This window comes from Penicillium roqueforti (assembly GCF_015533775.1).
Source record: "Penicillium roqueforti strain LCP96 04111 chromosome Unknown scaffold_01, whole genome shotgun sequence".
Classification (NCBI taxonomy): Eukaryota; Fungi; Ascomycota; class Eurotiomycetes; order Eurotiales; family Aspergillaceae; genus Penicillium; species Penicillium roqueforti.
Window position 1 is genome coordinate 531,546 of NW_024067565.1, and position 15,627 is coordinate 547,172.

At 50.7% G+C, this 15,627-nt stretch overlaps 6 protein-coding genes across 6 annotated transcripts; 3 read left to right on the forward strand and 3 right to left on the reverse strand.

Annotated features, from left to right (window-relative positions):
* Nucleotides 1-594: 594 nt before the first annotated feature.
* Nucleotides 595-3,568, forward strand: LCP9604111_576 (uncharacterized protein; the record flags this gene model as incomplete). Its single annotated transcript, XM_039069473.1, has 6 exons — nucleotides 595-906; nucleotides 986-1,279; nucleotides 1,337-1,422; nucleotides 1,476-1,493; nucleotides 1,545-1,796; nucleotides 1,855-3,568. 6 exons carry the CDS (start codon nucleotides 595-597, stop codon nucleotides 3,566-3,568), a joined length of 2,676 nt encoding a protein of 891 aa, XP_038933124.1.
* A 272-nt stretch (nucleotides 3,569-3,840) lies between these two features.
* On the reverse strand, nucleotides 3,841-4,954 carry LCP9604111_577 (quinone oxidoreductase family protein; the record flags this gene model as incomplete). Its single annotated transcript, XM_039069484.1, has 3 exons — nucleotides 3,841-3,888; nucleotides 3,951-4,125; nucleotides 4,185-4,954. The coding sequence occupies 3 exons, from the start codon at nucleotides 4,952-4,954 to the stop codon at nucleotides 3,841-3,843; spliced, it is 993 nt and encodes a 330-aa protein (XP_038933125.1).
* A 1,332-nt stretch (nucleotides 4,955-6,286) lies between these two features.
* On the forward strand, nucleotides 6,287-8,506 carry LCP9604111_578 (uncharacterized protein; the record flags this gene model as incomplete). The annotated part of the gene is made up of 1 exon (XM_039069495.1): nucleotides 6,287-8,506. One exon carries the CDS (start codon nucleotides 6,287-6,289, stop codon nucleotides 8,504-8,506), a length of 2,220 nt encoding a protein of 739 aa, XP_038933126.1.
* A 675-nt stretch (nucleotides 8,507-9,181) lies between these two features.
* Nucleotides 9,182-10,895, reverse strand: LCP9604111_579 (cleavage polyadenylation factor subunit CLP1; the record flags this gene model as incomplete). Its single annotated transcript, XM_039069506.1, has 2 exons — nucleotides 9,182-10,705; nucleotides 10,758-10,895. 2 exons carry the CDS (start codon nucleotides 10,893-10,895, stop codon nucleotides 9,182-9,184), a joined length of 1,662 nt encoding a protein of 553 aa, XP_038933127.1.
* A 983-nt stretch (nucleotides 10,896-11,878) lies between these two features.
* LCP9604111_580 (KilA-N domain-containing protein) lies at nucleotides 11,879-13,477 on the reverse strand (the record flags this gene model as incomplete). The annotated part of the gene is made up of 5 exons (XM_039069517.1): nucleotides 11,879-11,903; nucleotides 11,954-12,821; nucleotides 12,877-13,039; nucleotides 13,106-13,314; nucleotides 13,417-13,477. The coding sequence occupies 5 exons, from the start codon at nucleotides 13,475-13,477 to the stop codon at nucleotides 11,879-11,881; spliced, it is 1,326 nt and encodes a 441-aa protein (XP_038933128.1).
* Nucleotides 13,478-14,640: 1,163 nt separating this feature from the next.
* LCP9604111_581 (rho GDP-dissociation inhibitor) lies at nucleotides 14,641-15,389 on the forward strand (the record flags this gene model as incomplete). The annotated part of the gene is made up of 3 exons (XM_039069528.1): nucleotides 14,641-14,734; nucleotides 14,816-15,187; nucleotides 15,259-15,389. 3 exons carry the CDS (start codon nucleotides 14,641-14,643, stop codon nucleotides 15,387-15,389), a joined length of 597 nt encoding a protein of 198 aa, XP_038933129.1.
* Between the last annotated feature and the right edge of the window lie 238 nt (nucleotides 15,390-15,627).

A 15,627-nucleotide genomic window follows, 5' to 3' on the forward strand; every position in this document is an offset into this window, starting at 1 on the left:
GAGGAGGTCTGTATTCCGGATGCCCCAAACAGCTGGAGTAGTCCTGAGGTGTAGAGATTCACAGGTATCTTTAAGCCTGGCAAATAGAATGCAAATAAGGTGAATTGTTTAAACGTATGCTAAATGCTAATATATGAGAAAGAAGTGAGATCTGGAGAAATGACATCCCAAACGCGGGATAAGGGGGGTGGGGGCGATGTCACTCTCAACCCTAATCTTAGATGAACTATACGATCTGTGTATACAACATTGAACTCACTAACTTATCCATTCATAATTGTAATTCTTGGATTTTTCCTTTATTTATTTTCTCCTTTCAAACTCAACAAATTGTAAATCATCTTATAATAGTGAAAGAAACATAAGGTTGTTTGGGTGTTTGGTTGTTTGCCTGATCTCATCTATGGATGAGGTTTATAACGACTAATCCTCACAACTAAACATCACGACTAAACATCACGACTAAGCAATCAGAGCCTTGCTATTAAGTCTTGTCTCTTTGTTTTGATCTTTCCTTCTCCTTCCAATATTTATCCTTGCTTCTCGCAACACGGAAACTTCATCCTTTCAACCTCGTTACTTCTATCATTCATCATGGATGAAAGGCCCGAGCCTACCCGTGAAGACAATTTGTCTCCCCCTGTTCAGTCGCTTAATCCTAGCTTCTCTGATGAGCCTATGAAGCCTACTAAAGTCATGACTGGAGACGGTGCCCCTGCTAACCTTGACCCCACCATGCCGGACCAAGAGCATAGCGAAGCCACCGAGGAAGGATCCTTCATCTCTTCCGCGGAATCTGTCTCTGAATTGCCTCAATTATCTGCTAAGCAGGCTCGGGTTCATTTCATTGAACCAGTCATTCCGGAGCTCGAGAAGTCAGAGGATGCACTCAAGACTGAGCATGATGTGAGTGTCCCGATTCTATCTGCCCAGGATCCAATCTCCTTTGTATCATAATAAATATTATGCTGACACTACTCTATAGGTTGAGGAGCCTTTGGCTTGTTCGGATCAGGAGCCTAACAAGCATGTTTGTGATGAAGCTGACCTTGGAAGTGCTTTACCTCGTGTTTCCATCGCTACGGAAGAGCCAGAGAATACTACGGACAACTCGGATATGAAGGATGGTGCGAACTCGGAGAAAGAACCTAAGATTGGATTCAGGCATGATCCCGACGAGGAAAGGGTTCTCGCAAACATGGAACTTGACGATGATGCTTCTTCGAAATCAAAGAAGAAGAAAAAGAACAAGAGACGCCCCAAGAGCCAGAGAGGAGAGGTAAGACTGTGATACTGATGTTTAAACAACCGGATTCTGTCTAACAGCCTTTAATAGAACGCGCCCACGGGATTCGAACCCTTCTATGCCGATGCACCAATTACTCCGAAGGAGTTCGAGGAGAACAAGAACATCTATGATCCGTAAGTACAATTCTAACTTCCAAACTGAGACATTGTCTAACACTTCATGACAGTGCTTTGCCCATTCTTGAGTAAGATCCCCAGATATTATCGCATAACAGCCACTAATATGACCTATCTAGTCGAATTGACGAGGCGATCAAGCGCTTCTTGTACAAACGACGCCTTGAGCCCTACAGACGCAAGGTTTTCCTCAAGTACCTACAGTACGGCGGTGTCAGCGTGGGCCCCAACCATTCGCAGGGAGTGACTCCTTCGGAATTGAAGGAGATGTCTAAAGAAGAGGCCATGCAAGCTCGCTGCCACACGGCCACCATTCCTAAGATGGGAAAACCATACCCAATCTCTTTCAATGACGTTGCCACTGGCTACCTGTGAGTCTTATAATATTTGAACGCTTATTCGAGTCATGCATGCTAACTTAGTTGATAGAACTGGGTACTACATGGGCTACTACAATCCTGATACTGAGGAGGAGATCAAAGTCTGCACTGACACCATGAAGAACTTCTTTTCCTACCTGCTCTACCACAATGTTTGCCCCGAGCAGAACGAGGACCTTGAGGAAGCTCGAAAGACATGTGATCGGTCCGCCAAAGAGCTGTGGATGAACCAGCAACTCGTACACCATCAAGGCCCCGGAGACTTCAACCGCGGTTGCTCCTTGCTGTTTGGTGGTTACTACTTCGAGGATGTCGTTGACCCCGAGGTTTGGTCCAACATTCGATATGCTGACCAGAAGGTCTTCACCGCTGAAATCGCTCGCAAGGTCGTCAAATATGGCATTGCAATTGCCGGGAATGATCGGACTGCTCGCAAATTCAAGATGATTGCTGACAAGGACATGATCGAAGCCAAGCAGATTCCGGACATCGATGGCTTTGAGGTCATCTCCGTGGAGGAACCTAGTGAGGAAGTCATGGCATACTACAGGGAGCTAGGCCCCGATCTGATGCCAGTGGGCAAGGTTCGAAGCAAGGAATTCCGTGATCCTGCTAGAGGTCCCTTCGACCTCACTCCCTGGGAAAAGATCGACTGGGATGCTGGTTTTGCCCCAACTTACGAGTTCGAATTTCTCGTCGAAGCTCCTCTACTTGTCCATATCTTGCCCGGCATGAAGATTATCACAGACGTCTATCAGACCAACTTCGGACAGTACTATTTCGATGAGATTCTGTCGGTCCTGCCAAGCTTCTACAAGTTCATGCACAATGACTGGATGATGGACTATGTGGAGCCAGCGCCTATCAACTTCATCCCCGACGAGGAGGAAGTCGCACGTCGGCTCGCAAAGGAGTCTATTTTGCGCCCCCCTGAGCCTACCCCAGCCGAGTGGGCTATGCATATGCTGACACACGAGTTGGACTTTGCTGTCAAGCCCGGTGAGGATCCCATGGTCGCTGTCTGGCAGATTATCCACACCCTAGAAAACTTCGGCTGGGACATGGAGGAAGTCAAAGACCTGATGGGCCTGGTGGATCCGAATCCACAGAAAGGCAAGGGAAGTTCGGCCCAGGAAGAGCAGTCCCACTGTCGCCTTAGCAATGAGCCCCGCAACATTCCCCTGTTCGAAACTCCTAAGCAGGCCCTCGATCGGACTATCAATCATTTCCAGAACCCGGAAAGGATCAAGCCCGTTATCGCGCCCGAGGTCATCGCGAAGTTCCTCAAGGAGAAAAAGGAAAAGATAGAAAAGGAACAGGCCCAGAAGAAGATGCCCGAAATCACGATGGAGATGATCGTGAAGTTCCTCAACCATAAGAAGAAGATGATGGAAAAGGAAAAGTCGAAGAATGGACCCAAGGCATCGGGTGAGAAGAAGGCTACCAAGGATCAGGAACCTGAGGTACAGGCCAAGAATCAGACGCCCGATATCACGCCGGAAATGATCGCGAAGTTCATCAAGCACAAGAAGAAGATGATGGAAAAGGAAAAGTCCAAGAATGAAACCCAGGCGTCGAAGATTACGAAGAATCAGCAACCTGAGGGACAGGCCCAGACTTCGGATGAGCAGCATGATGCGCAAGACCAGGAGTCTGAGGGACAGCCCAAGCTAGGTGCCCGGACTCCGGGTGAGAAGATTGCGAAGAACCAGGAGCCCGATGGACAGCTTAACCTGGAACCAACGGAGACTTCGAAGGAGTAGGCTGGTGAGAAGAATGAGGAAACCGAGACTGAACTGGAGGGGGACTATTAGTGACTGCAAGGTCACTAACTAGATGCAGCTATCTGTTTACGAGGTGATCAGTCTGCTGCAAATCTGCCGGGGGGTTTTCCGAATATGTTTTAGCCAAATGCAGCACGAGAAAATGAAATTCATATGGATATCAAAGGAACATTGACACCCTCGTATCGTACGTAGTCTTATATTATCGAACAATAATCTGTTCCTATTGTTTAAAAACCCCAGGTCTTGACTCAAGGCCTCAGCAGTGACTTCCCCATGGTCTTCCGTCCTTCCAGATCCTGTTAAGCGAGTTAGAATTTACAATGAGGATTCCACGCAACGAACGACAGAGACTACATACCTTGTGCACCTGAGCAATGTCCTCTAGCGGATATATGTTGTGGATCTTCGTCTTGAGCTGGCCCGACTTCAGCAGGCCAAACAGCTCAGTTGTGTAGGATTTGAACTCTTCCGGAGTCTGTATGTATCCGAAGAGCGTAGGGCGAGCAACCTTGACACACTTGGGGGAAAGTTTCCTATAGAAATATCATGAGTATCACTAGCCAAGACCAATATAGAGAGGGGAAGGCCATACGCAAGAGGAAGCGGGGGCACAGGACCACTGGCATTGCCAAACCAGATGACAGTACCCTTGCGCTTAACAGCCTCCAAGCTTCCCTCCCAGGTGTCTTTGCCGACAGAATCGTAAACAACATCGACACCACGACCACCAGTGGCTTCCTTGACCTGTTTAACCCAGTCCTTGCCCTCTTCGCTGCGGTAGTCAATCACCACATCGGCACCGAGGCTCTTCACAAGCGCACACTTCTCTGCGCCGCCAGCGGTACCAATAACCTTGGCACCCATAGTCTTTAAAATCTGCGTCATAAGGAAGCCAGCACCACCAGCTGCGGCGTGGAGAAGAACCCAATCGCCCTTCTGCACGGGATAAGTCTCCTTTGCGAAAGCAAGGACGGTCATACCGCTCAGGAACGACGCCATGACATCCTCATCACTGATCCCCTCGGGGATCTTCGCAGTGTGGGCCGCCGGCACTGCGGTGTACTCCGCATACCCACCAGTAGAGAGCCATGCAACCCGATCGCCGACCTGGAAGCCAGAAGTCTCGGGACCGAGAGCAGCGACAACACCAGCGCCCTCGCGGCCCAAGATCTCGGGCTTGGGTGAGGGGTACAGGCCAGTTCGGAAGTAGGTGTCGATGTAGTTTACACCGGAGATGTTGTTGCGCACTAGCAGCTGTCCTGCTTTTGGGGTAGGAACTGGGTATGAGGTCTTGAATTGCAGCACCTCAGGGCCGCCGGTCTGCTCGACCACTACAGCCTTCATGGTTGTTGGGACGGACATGCTGCGGATTGGAACGAATTGGTTTACAAGAGGAGCAATGTGATTGTGAAGTAGTGCGAGTCGAGGACTACTACGTGTAAGAGAGCGAAACATAGTAAATAAGTAGGTGGGGGGTAAGAGAGATGTTAAGACATCAGCTTCATATTTGTCATCGGATCCCCGCAATGTCCAGAGTCCGGCGGAATTGTTGCGCTCCCTTCTTTTCTTTTCTTTTCTCTTTCTTTTCGAACTCGATAAATTCCAATCTTAGTGTTTATACGGAATACAGCGCATCTGACTTTGATAACGCGCTTCATACAGGTTCCCAAATTCAACATGATTGACATGTCGACTATTCACCCATTTTCACAGGGATATGACGCCATTTCCGTCGGACCACCCGTCGGAACAAGGCTATGTTATGCGAATCATTGCAACAGCAGTGCAACATGGGCTTGTCAGGGCAAGGATATCCAACAGATCCAATGCGGCCCTTCTCTGCCAGGAGACTCATAGCGCCAACCCAAAGCCCCTGGCCAGATCTGTTGCTGTATTAGCGCTTCGTTTTCCGTACAAAGTCACCATGCAAGCCACCCGGAGCCCCATGAGGGGCAAATCCCCACGACCCACGACCCGGCATATGTCCGTTAGCCCCTAGCTGTGCATGAGGACGACATAGAGCTTTGCGTGTCATCTGCCGCTGACTGCATCATGAAACCTTGGAAGAAATAGATCTCCCCCGCTCCATAAACTTGAGACAATACGCAGGCCACTAGCCTCTGATCGGTCCGATGTTTCCTAAACACCAGCGCCCCTGAAGAACGAGATTTCCACTTGTTGCCCAATGATCCGATATGCATCTAAATAAATCAACCTGAAACGCAGCGGCAGTACCCGGGGGGTTCCACTTCGTGCCCAATAGTCAACAGGCTGCCATAGCCACACTGTCTTGTCTGCGCTTCCACTGCCCTTGACTTGTGATTTCTCTTCAGCCTGAAGCTATTCTTGTTCGTATTTTTGGTCTTGCCCAATCACTCAAATGGCCTATCAGAGGTCTATTCCTTCAGGGTGATGCCCGATGCCATCCACTGATGCTTATATACCCCTGTACACCCAGCTGGCGCACGCACTTTAAAGCGAGCATCTTTGTCTACTCCCACGAAAAATTTTCTCTCTCTTTCATACGCGCCACCATTTTCTGCTCCCCTGCAAACTTTCGCCTTTCAAGTCCGACTACTTATACTATGAACCACATTTCCCGAGCTATTCTACGAGACGGTAACGCACCAGGTTAACGTCCTCAAACAAGCATATCCCATACAATCTGTGTGGCAAAAATAATTCCATTTGGAAATGGCTTCCTCTCGAAGCTCTCGACGGGCGCGACCGCAATGGCCTCCGGCGCCCTCCGTCGAGGAAGAGCCCCAGTCCCTCTCGAAGGAGTTAAACGGTCTCTCCAAGCTTGGAGACAAGCCCGGGTTCGACGGTGTTCATATAAGAGGTGCTGTCGATCAGTATCCCATTATAGTCGCCGCCAACTCGCCCCCTCCATCATCTACCTCCCCTGTCAGTGTTCCCGGTGTGTCTGGGCTCGGGAGTGTGTCTTCGGATGAAAGTGCAGGGCCAAAGACACCGCCTCCTCAAGAGCCGATCTTCCGAAACACCGTCAGGTTTGAGACGAATGACCGGCCAAAATACGTGTCGCCCTCAACTGCAAGCCAACCACGCGGCCCAGCACCTCAGCCTCTGGCCCAGCAGCAGCCCATCCGTGAGCTTAACCCACCGCGGGTACCTCAGCCGCCCTCCCATATCCGGGATAGCAATTTTAGTAGACACGGGCCGCCAATGCAAAACACGTCTCATGGCTCTCGCGGACCTAGCGCGCCGGATCGCAGTGATGCGCGAGCGCCCATGCAGGACAAGACTTGTCTACAACCTCCCGGGCCTTCCATCGGTCGATCAAACAGTGCGAGATATACCCATTCGACACGACCAATGCCAGAACGCCTTCGACGGGAGCCTAGCTCGGGGTATTTGTCCGATTCGGCCACCACAGACAACAGACCACCGCACCGGCCACAGCCGCCTGTGTCCACGGCCCCTGTTTCAGCTCTGCCAAATGGGCCCACCCTCGCAGAACGGATTGAGGAGAAGCTTCGCCAACGACAAGAACAGCGGGACCCGGGTTTTGTGTCGGATCCGGAGGTACGGCAAATACCCACAACTGTGAAGCCCGTCAAACCGCATATTCTCAACACCTCTCTGCCCCCTCCGCCTCCTATTCCAGCACCAGCATCGCACTCGCCTTTGCGTGGACCTCAGCGTGTCCCCGCCCAACGATCACAGCATGAACTGCTCCCGGCCTCACGTGCCCGCGCGACATCGGTGACAATGCCGCCTACCCGGTCGATGTCTGGATCTCGCCATCCCTCACGACCAGCACCTGAGATGACCAAGCCTATATCAACCCCACTCAATCCTGACCGGTCGCTGGCTCATCTCGCACCGACTAGACCCGCAGCCACATCACCACAGCGCCCTAGCTCGGTAGGCCTGGGCCTCTCCCCATGCCCGCGAACCATCGCCGTAGCAGGTTACCAGGATTGGTATACGCTCAAAGGCCTCACCCACCTGGACATCTGTCCATCCTGCGTGAGCCAATTATCACAGTCCCGCTACCGCGACTACTTCATTCCAAGCCTCTCAAAGCCAGCCGGACAAAAGACACGATGCGCCTTCGCCAACGCATGGACCCGTCTAGCCTGGGCCCAGATGATAAAGAAACAACACGACAGCCTGGAGCTTTTGTACCAAATGACACGCCCACCACCAGGCATGCGCGTCTGTCCCGGTCGCATCGTCGCAGAACAATCCTGGCATCGCATCTACGACCCGGAAACCGGCACCGATCTCGCAGGCTTCCACGTCTGCAACAGCTGCGCGCGCAATATCCGCATCCTAATGCCCAGCCACCGCGAGACCTTCCTACCCAGCCGGGATCCCAGCGAGCGGCTGTGCGACTTCGTCACGTCCAGTCCGCGATTCGTGAAATTCATCGATCTCCTCGATGCGTCTGCATCCCGTGCTGAAGCGGACTCCTCGCGCACCCGTCGCCCGGATATGCGCGAGTTCCTCAACTACGCGCGGCGCAAGGTCGTGCTGCGTGATTGCCGTCGCGATAGGCCTGCTCTGAGTACGTGGCACTTTATCCCGTCACTGCCGGAGATGTGTGTCTGCGAAGACTGCTACGATGAGGTTGTTTGGCCGTTGGCCCGGTCTAATCATCCCATTGCGTGCATGGTCACGACGAAGATGCGGATCTTGCCTGGTGATGGCCCTGGTCGGACTCGTGAGGCGAGTTGTCAGCTCTACTCGCCACGTATGCGGGCGAAGTTCCGGGAGGCGGTTGTTACGGATGATTTTGGGTTGTTGAGGTCTGTGGCGCAGAGGAGGGTTGAGGCCGAGCGGCGATTCCTGGATCGAAGGGAGGAGTTGTTGGTTGCCCAAGCGAAAGGGTATGATTGTGATGAGGAGATGAGGAAGGCTGTTGATGAGTGGAGGAGGTGGGAATGAGGTTTATGGCTGATGACTGTCTGTCTAGTTTCCTTCATGTGCTTTGATTTGTGTCTATAAATGCATGTATACTTGGGAGCATTGGGGTGTACAATGACTGGAGGGAGTTTTGTTTTATTTTGTACTAGCATAGCATAGCATATATATAAAGTCTGCCTAGGTAGAACATAGCCCTGTATTATCCGGTATTAGCCGTTGTCATATTATCCTAGCATTTGCTTCTTCTATATGTCTTTCTAGATGCTCTATATCATAATGTAGTCTATCGTCGTTGCCTCAGTAGTACCTTCCTCTAGTAAGTAAACATCTCTTTCCAAGGAAGGAGACTTGTCAGCTCTTACCCTCTAGGGCTATTGCCATATGAGCTCTTTGGTACTTGCAAATTCGTCTATTTGATTGTCTCTTTGACACCTCCGCCTTCTGATCCGAGGCTAAGTGGAGCATTCGGTAAAGAAAGAGATCCCCATCTCATCATAGTCAGCGACATGCTATTCCAAGCTTGTACAAGATTACAAGCTACATGCACATTGAGCAGACATCCGTAGATATATTGATTGTATGCAATAACGAGCCACAACCCCATGCTAAGTGAATCTAGATCCCTGACTCCATATCTAAAAAGAAGATGCAAATATCTAATGCAAGCAAGCAAGAAACAGAAAAGAAAACCAACACCTAGCCCACCAACCCCACCAACTCCCCAGGCCAACGCTTTGCCCATATAATAGCGCGTGGAGGCATTCTCCCACCAACAGGCGCAAGCACACGGATTTTACCCTTGTCCACGTCAACGTCGGCAACATACAAGAAGCCCATGATACTCGCGTCGCGGACTTCAGCGGGGGATGCCGTGGTAGGCGCATGAGTGATAGCAAGGAGGGTATTTGCCAGAGCGGAGGGAGCGGGTGGAAGGACCTTTTTCAGCGGGACGCTGCTGCTGCTGTTGGCATTGGCATTGGCATTCACGTTGTCAGCGTGCTCTGAAAATGAGCCCACAACACCAGGGAGCGGGGCGGCCCGGTCCGGGTCTTGCTTTGTTTCTTGTGAGGCGTAGTCATCCATGCCACCCCCGCCGGGGAGGAAGGAGTCGCCTGTTCCCAGTTGGGAAGGGTCGTATTCGTCTTCGTCTTCATCGTCTGCCGAGGAGACGATGTAGTTGTATACGGGGAGGGAGGCGAAGTCAAGTTGCTGTGCGTGGGGGGAGAGAGTAATAGCGGAAGAGGGTGAAGAGGAAGGGATAGGGTTGCCGAAGAAGTAGGAGCGGATTTGGGACTCCCGTGTTGCCTTGCGGAAGGCATCGTCACGGTCGACACAGCCACCGGATTTGGAAAGCTTGACGACGGAGATGTGCTCGTCGAAGACAGCGGCTGTTGCGCTGGAGGTGGGCTTGTTATCATATTGTCTAGCAACGGTGCTGTATAGGCGCTCCGAACCCAGTACTAGGATCGTTGTAATCGAGAACTCTGTGACAATATGATTAATGAGCTCCATGGTGCCAGGCTTGTCTGTGCCAAGGATCCCGGGCGTATCGACGATGATTCCCGTTTCGCGCGCATCCTCGTCTTCGGCCATCCGGCCCGTGACAGACAATGCCAGACGCGAGACGACTGGTCGGTACACGGCGCCTTCGCCATCTAGCGGGCTTTGCATCGGGTAGCTATACACAAGCGGCAGCTTGACAGGTACGGGGCTGGGCCCAGACATGGGACTGCTTCCCCAGCCGTCTTCTACGTCCAAGATGGTGCGGAAGGCAGTCGCGGTCAGTGTGCCAGGGACGCCAAGCATACCCTCCGTAGGGTCGAGGTTCACAACCAACGGCTGACGACCGATCTTGGTCGCATATGCAGTCAAGATCTTAGCCAAACTAGTCTTTCCGGTGTTTTCAGAGCCAAGAAGTAGGACGCGCGGGCCATCCTTGCCTATTGATTGGGCTTCTTCGCGCATTGTCTCTAGCGCAAAGTGGACGTTTGCATATTCTACCATTGGCGTTTCCTCGGCCGTGTATTCGCTTTGACATCCTCCTGCGCCGTGACCCACTGTCGGTGTGACTCCATCGGAGGTAGTTGATGTTGTTTCGACCGCGGTGACTTCAAGTGCACAGCCATGCCATGTGAAAATTGCCGCCTTTGTGCCGGTGAATGTGTAGGTTTGCGATTCGGCAAGCTCTGTACCGAAGAGTTCAGCCGTTCCGTTGAGAAGCTGCACAGCTTGAGTCAGAAGGATCACAATCAGATTAGATGAGATAACATACCTTTACTTTGATGATATGTCCAAAGGCAACCTCGAACCGCCATTCCGAACCTGGGGTCAGGTTGATTTGCGATGGTGGCGCGGGTGCCTGCGATCTTTCCTCCGATGGCTGGGTTAGCTCGAGGCCTGGAAGTGACATGTTACTGATCAATTTGAGAAATCCCAGAGGAAATCCCAGAATATGTGCAATTATTGAAGGAGTGAAAGAAGCATATCGGGCGGAGCTACAGCATGGATGTTTTACATGTTTGCATTAGCCGTTTACTCAGCTGTCATTGGCTAAAGTGATTACCTCCAGAGAACTCCGTACTATGTAGTTAGACAGATATTGTTAAATAACTAGATATGAATGGCTTCAGTGAACGTACATCTGAGAGATAAGTAACTGGCTAGAATATTCACAATGCCCCAATACGCTGACTAGTCGTTCCTCCTTTGGTTCAATATTTGGCTACTACTTCGTACTCCATGCTCAACCATACCTTGAATAGCACTGGGCATTTATTGCATTATCACATTGCATAATAGATCCATTAGAGGTAAATGCAGCGACTTCATCCATATCATTTTTCATTGTTTGCGCCCACATGCCTGGTGATTGCCTTCAATTGGTAACTAACCATGCCTCACTTCAGCTTCGAGTAGAAAAATTATGTAAACATTAGAACATTGAAAGTTTTTGGTATCAGCTAACTATACCAAGATTACATCAAAACAGATGATAACCTACAAGAAACATAATTGGTAACATTGAAGCATATCACTGTCATTGAGCAATCGTCCTTGACTACTTGGAGGGCAGTAGAATGTGGGAGAGGGGGAAAGTTGGTATCAGGAGAGCAAGGGCAAGGGGCATAAAATGAGCTAAAGGCAATCCAAATAACCAAGACTGGTGCAAAACACAGGGAGAGGGAGGGGAGGCAAGATATTAGGAAATGGTGTCAATAACAGGCAGAGGGCACTCAGAACCAGCGAGGAATATATTTATGGTAACGACAAGGGGAATTGGGCATCAGAAGCGAATATTTGGGTAGCTGGGCTGTCGCAAGCGACAAACCCGCCGAAAAGAGAAGACTAAAATTTCAAACAAACTGGACTTTGTCAAGCAAAACCTCATTCTGTTTAGAAGAAGTATGGGATGGAGGCCCTATATAGGTTAGGATTGATTCGGGATCTTCGTGGCATGGGATGACTTACGCAAGGGCAAAGGCCACAGAGACACCAAAGATAGAACGGTTGCGGACACGCTCCTGCTTGAGCTTGTTCTCAAGCACCTTGGCTTTCTTGGCTCGTTGGGAAGATTCAGCCGATGTCTCTTCATCGTCATCGTCCTCGGCCTTGCGCTTGCCAGTCGCCTTGATGGATGTCGACTCCACAGTAGCGCCCTCGGCATGCGCCTTGATAGCCTCTTCCACCATCTCCTTAGCCTGGGCGATCATCTCTTCAGTCTCCGCAGCAGATGGCACTTCTGGGAGACTAATGGGCATATCCAAGGAAACAGTAGTGTGGGTAAACTTGACAGCATCGGTGGCACCATCGGTCAGTAATACCTCGGCTTTCTCATCCTGTTCCTTGATTTCCTCCTTCTTCTTCTCTTTCTTCTCGGCCTTCTTCTTCTCCTTCTTCTCCTCCTTCTTCTCCTCTTCGGGCTCCGCCGTATTAGATCTCGTTGACTTGCGCACTCTGATCTTCTTTCCAGGAGATCCGCTCGACCTCACTTCCATTTCAGCCTCCACAGCTCGCAACTCAGGAATCGTGTCCGAGAGGCCTGAAGCTGAGATATCTAATGCCGACTGAAGGCTAGCGTTTGCAGCGATTGTAGACGGGGTGTTAGTGACATCGTTGGCGAGGCGGGTGCTACGAGACTTCCGAGGAGACGCCAACCTCTTGCTCGGAGAAGCGGACCGACCTCTGCGGTTGCGCTGCGACACGGGGGGCTCATCGGAGGGAATTTCGAATTTCGGCGGAGGGGTGATATGCTTCTTTGCGCTGGAAGGAATGTCCGTTGGGTCCAACAGTGCTCGCACCCAATCGTACATTTGGTATTCCTTGGAGAGCTCAAGGGCTAGGTATGAAGTCAGGCTTTGTTTGATAGAGAGAACATCCCAGGCAGAACATACCAAATAAGGGCGAGATCCACACATTTCCAGCAACTTCCTCCTCGCTTGTGTACTCGCGAGCCTTCAGATACTCACGCTCTGTTCTCTCTTCCTCGGCCTTCGCCCATGGGAATGCAATTTTGAACATTCCAGTCGCGCTAACAAAGCCATCTTTACTACGGCGCTGTAATGATGAGGCCCGAAGTTAATGACCGTCGGCCTCCAAAATAAACAAAACAAGGGGTCTCACCATCAGGAAGTAGCTTTCTGGGTGTTGCTGGGAGGTGTGGGAAGGGAAGATCTCAGAGCCCTCGAGATCCTTGGGCAGCGGAGCACGGAGGTGAGCATACTCGAATACGCCTAGGTTCTCCGGCTTGGTGGCATTTGAGGTGCCAATCTGGGCCGCCTTGACGGAGAGGTTGGTTTGTCCAAGACGACGGCGCGCAAGGAGTTCGTCATCTGTAATCGAGAGTAACACGAAATGGTTAGCGATGGCAGCACGGGGCGGGTAGATAGCCGATGCGCGCGGTCGCGCCACCACGCGCCAGTGTTTGTACTTACAAGTGGGAGCAACCTCGACCGTGATGAGTGGATTAAACTGCTTTGGAAGTGATCGCGACATGGTGGGGATGGATCTCGAGTGAAGTGGGAATGAATCTTAGAGGATCGTGCGGGTGTTCTTTGAAGGAAAGATGCGCCAACGTTGGCCACGTAGCAGGCGCGTCAAGCGATAAAAATCAAAGGATCAAATATTTACCGACCGATCCTGTATCTTGGTAGAGAACCTTACAACCAAAATTATGATTGATAACGGGGGGGAAAAAAAAAAAAAAGGTCACCCAAGATAAAGAAGACAATCAGGAGAGAGAAGATGCGAGTCGCGAATAATCGTTGCGTCGTTCTGAAGCTTGACTTGTTCCGGTAAGGTCCGGTAAATGGGTGGTCATGTGTGGTATTTGAGGAGTCTGGTTGGCCAATTACTCTCAGACACAGTATCGGATTTACTCCACTGTATCTCATTTGGCCCCGTGACATTTTACATTTCGGGCCAACATTTCCTTCTTTGGACTTTGATCTTCATCTACTGGGAATGCGGAGATACTGGAGCATGTTTACAGGACATTGTTTCTATATGTGAGTGTGATTATATGCACTGTCTCCATACTGCATTGAATTGCTTACAGAAACCCTCCCTACTTTTCCAGGGAGTACATATAGGTATGTATGTTTACATATCTATCAACGCATCCTACGTGCTTTATATAGAGTACATTCTTCGCAACAAACCTACAATCTATGTTGTACATACATCCTAAACGCGGGCAACTACGTATGTACTCCGTACCTCCAGTGGTCTGATCATCGGCCCCCACACCTAGTTGGGGCATAGTTGGGGTCTTACGGAGTATACATACGCTCGTCCCAATTCTCTTCTACAATCCATACAATGCTGTAGAAAGCATAGCCTGGCCCACACAATCCAGGCAATCCAAACTCCTGGCCAATATAAGCGTGCAGGATCAACAGTGCGTAAACGTGCATATGGAGTACTCCGTACAGAAGTGGGAATCCGAATAGCCTCGCCCCTCTCCCACCGCCTTTCTACCCCCACCAAGGTCTCAGGAGACTATTCGAGCTTTAGCCCTTTTCACTTTCCTTTATCATTTCGAGTTTCCAATTTGTTTTTCCTTTTTCCTCACTGTCCAACTTACCCCTTTTCCACGACATCACTTCCCCGAACTTCAACCCTTGGTTCAGTGCCCCCGCTTTCTTAATCTGTAAACAATGGCCGACCACCATGACGATGAGCTCGCTTCCACCACCACTGAGGGTTTCAAGGTCGGAGAGAAGAAGACACTCGATGAGTACAAGGAGCTCGGTACGTTGAGTGATCTGCAATGCATCGGCAATGTCTAGCCCTGATCTCCCCAGCTAACCGTCTTTCTTTCCCCCGCAATAGACAAGGACGATGAAGCTATGAACCGTTGGAAGGCGTCTTTGGGTCTCAACTCCGGTGAGCCCATTGCCGATCCCAATGATCCTCGCAAGTGTATCATCAAGTCCTTGGCTCTGCAGGTCGACGGGCGGGAGGATGTTATTATCGACCTGTCCTCCCCGGGCTCAGTTGACAGCCTCAAGGATAAGCCTTTCAAGATCAAGGAGGGCTCCAAGTTCCACATCAAGGTTACCTTCCAGGTTCACCACGAAGTCCTGAGTGGTCTCAAGTACCTGCAGGTCGTCAAGCGTAAGGGAATCCGGGTCAGCAAGGATGAGGAGATGCTGGGCAGCTACGCGCCCAACACCACCAGCAAGGTTGACTACTCCAAGGAATGTGAGTATTCAAACCTGGCTTCTATTTCTATGTTTTCAAGTATGGCTTTTATTAATACTATTCCCTATTAGTCAACGAGGAGGAGGCCCCGTCTGGCATGATCGCCCGTGGCCACTACAACGCCGTCTCAAAGTTCATTGATGATGACCAGCACACTCACCTGCTGTTCGAGTGGTCTTTTGACATTGGCAAGGACTGGTAAACATGGGTTGAGAGAGCTATCTCGTTGTTATTGAGCGGCCGTTTGTTTTCAAAGCGTGATGAGTTTCTTTCTTTGACAAAACTGTTAGAGATGTGTCCCACTGGGGCTGATGCTTTGGATTCCTGTTTTATTGTTTATGCGTCATACTAAGTCTCACTTATTGGTGTATGATATTTTCATAGATACCAAGTAGCACATCTAGCTGTTTGTAAAAGCGCAGCCTTATCCCGAACTCCTG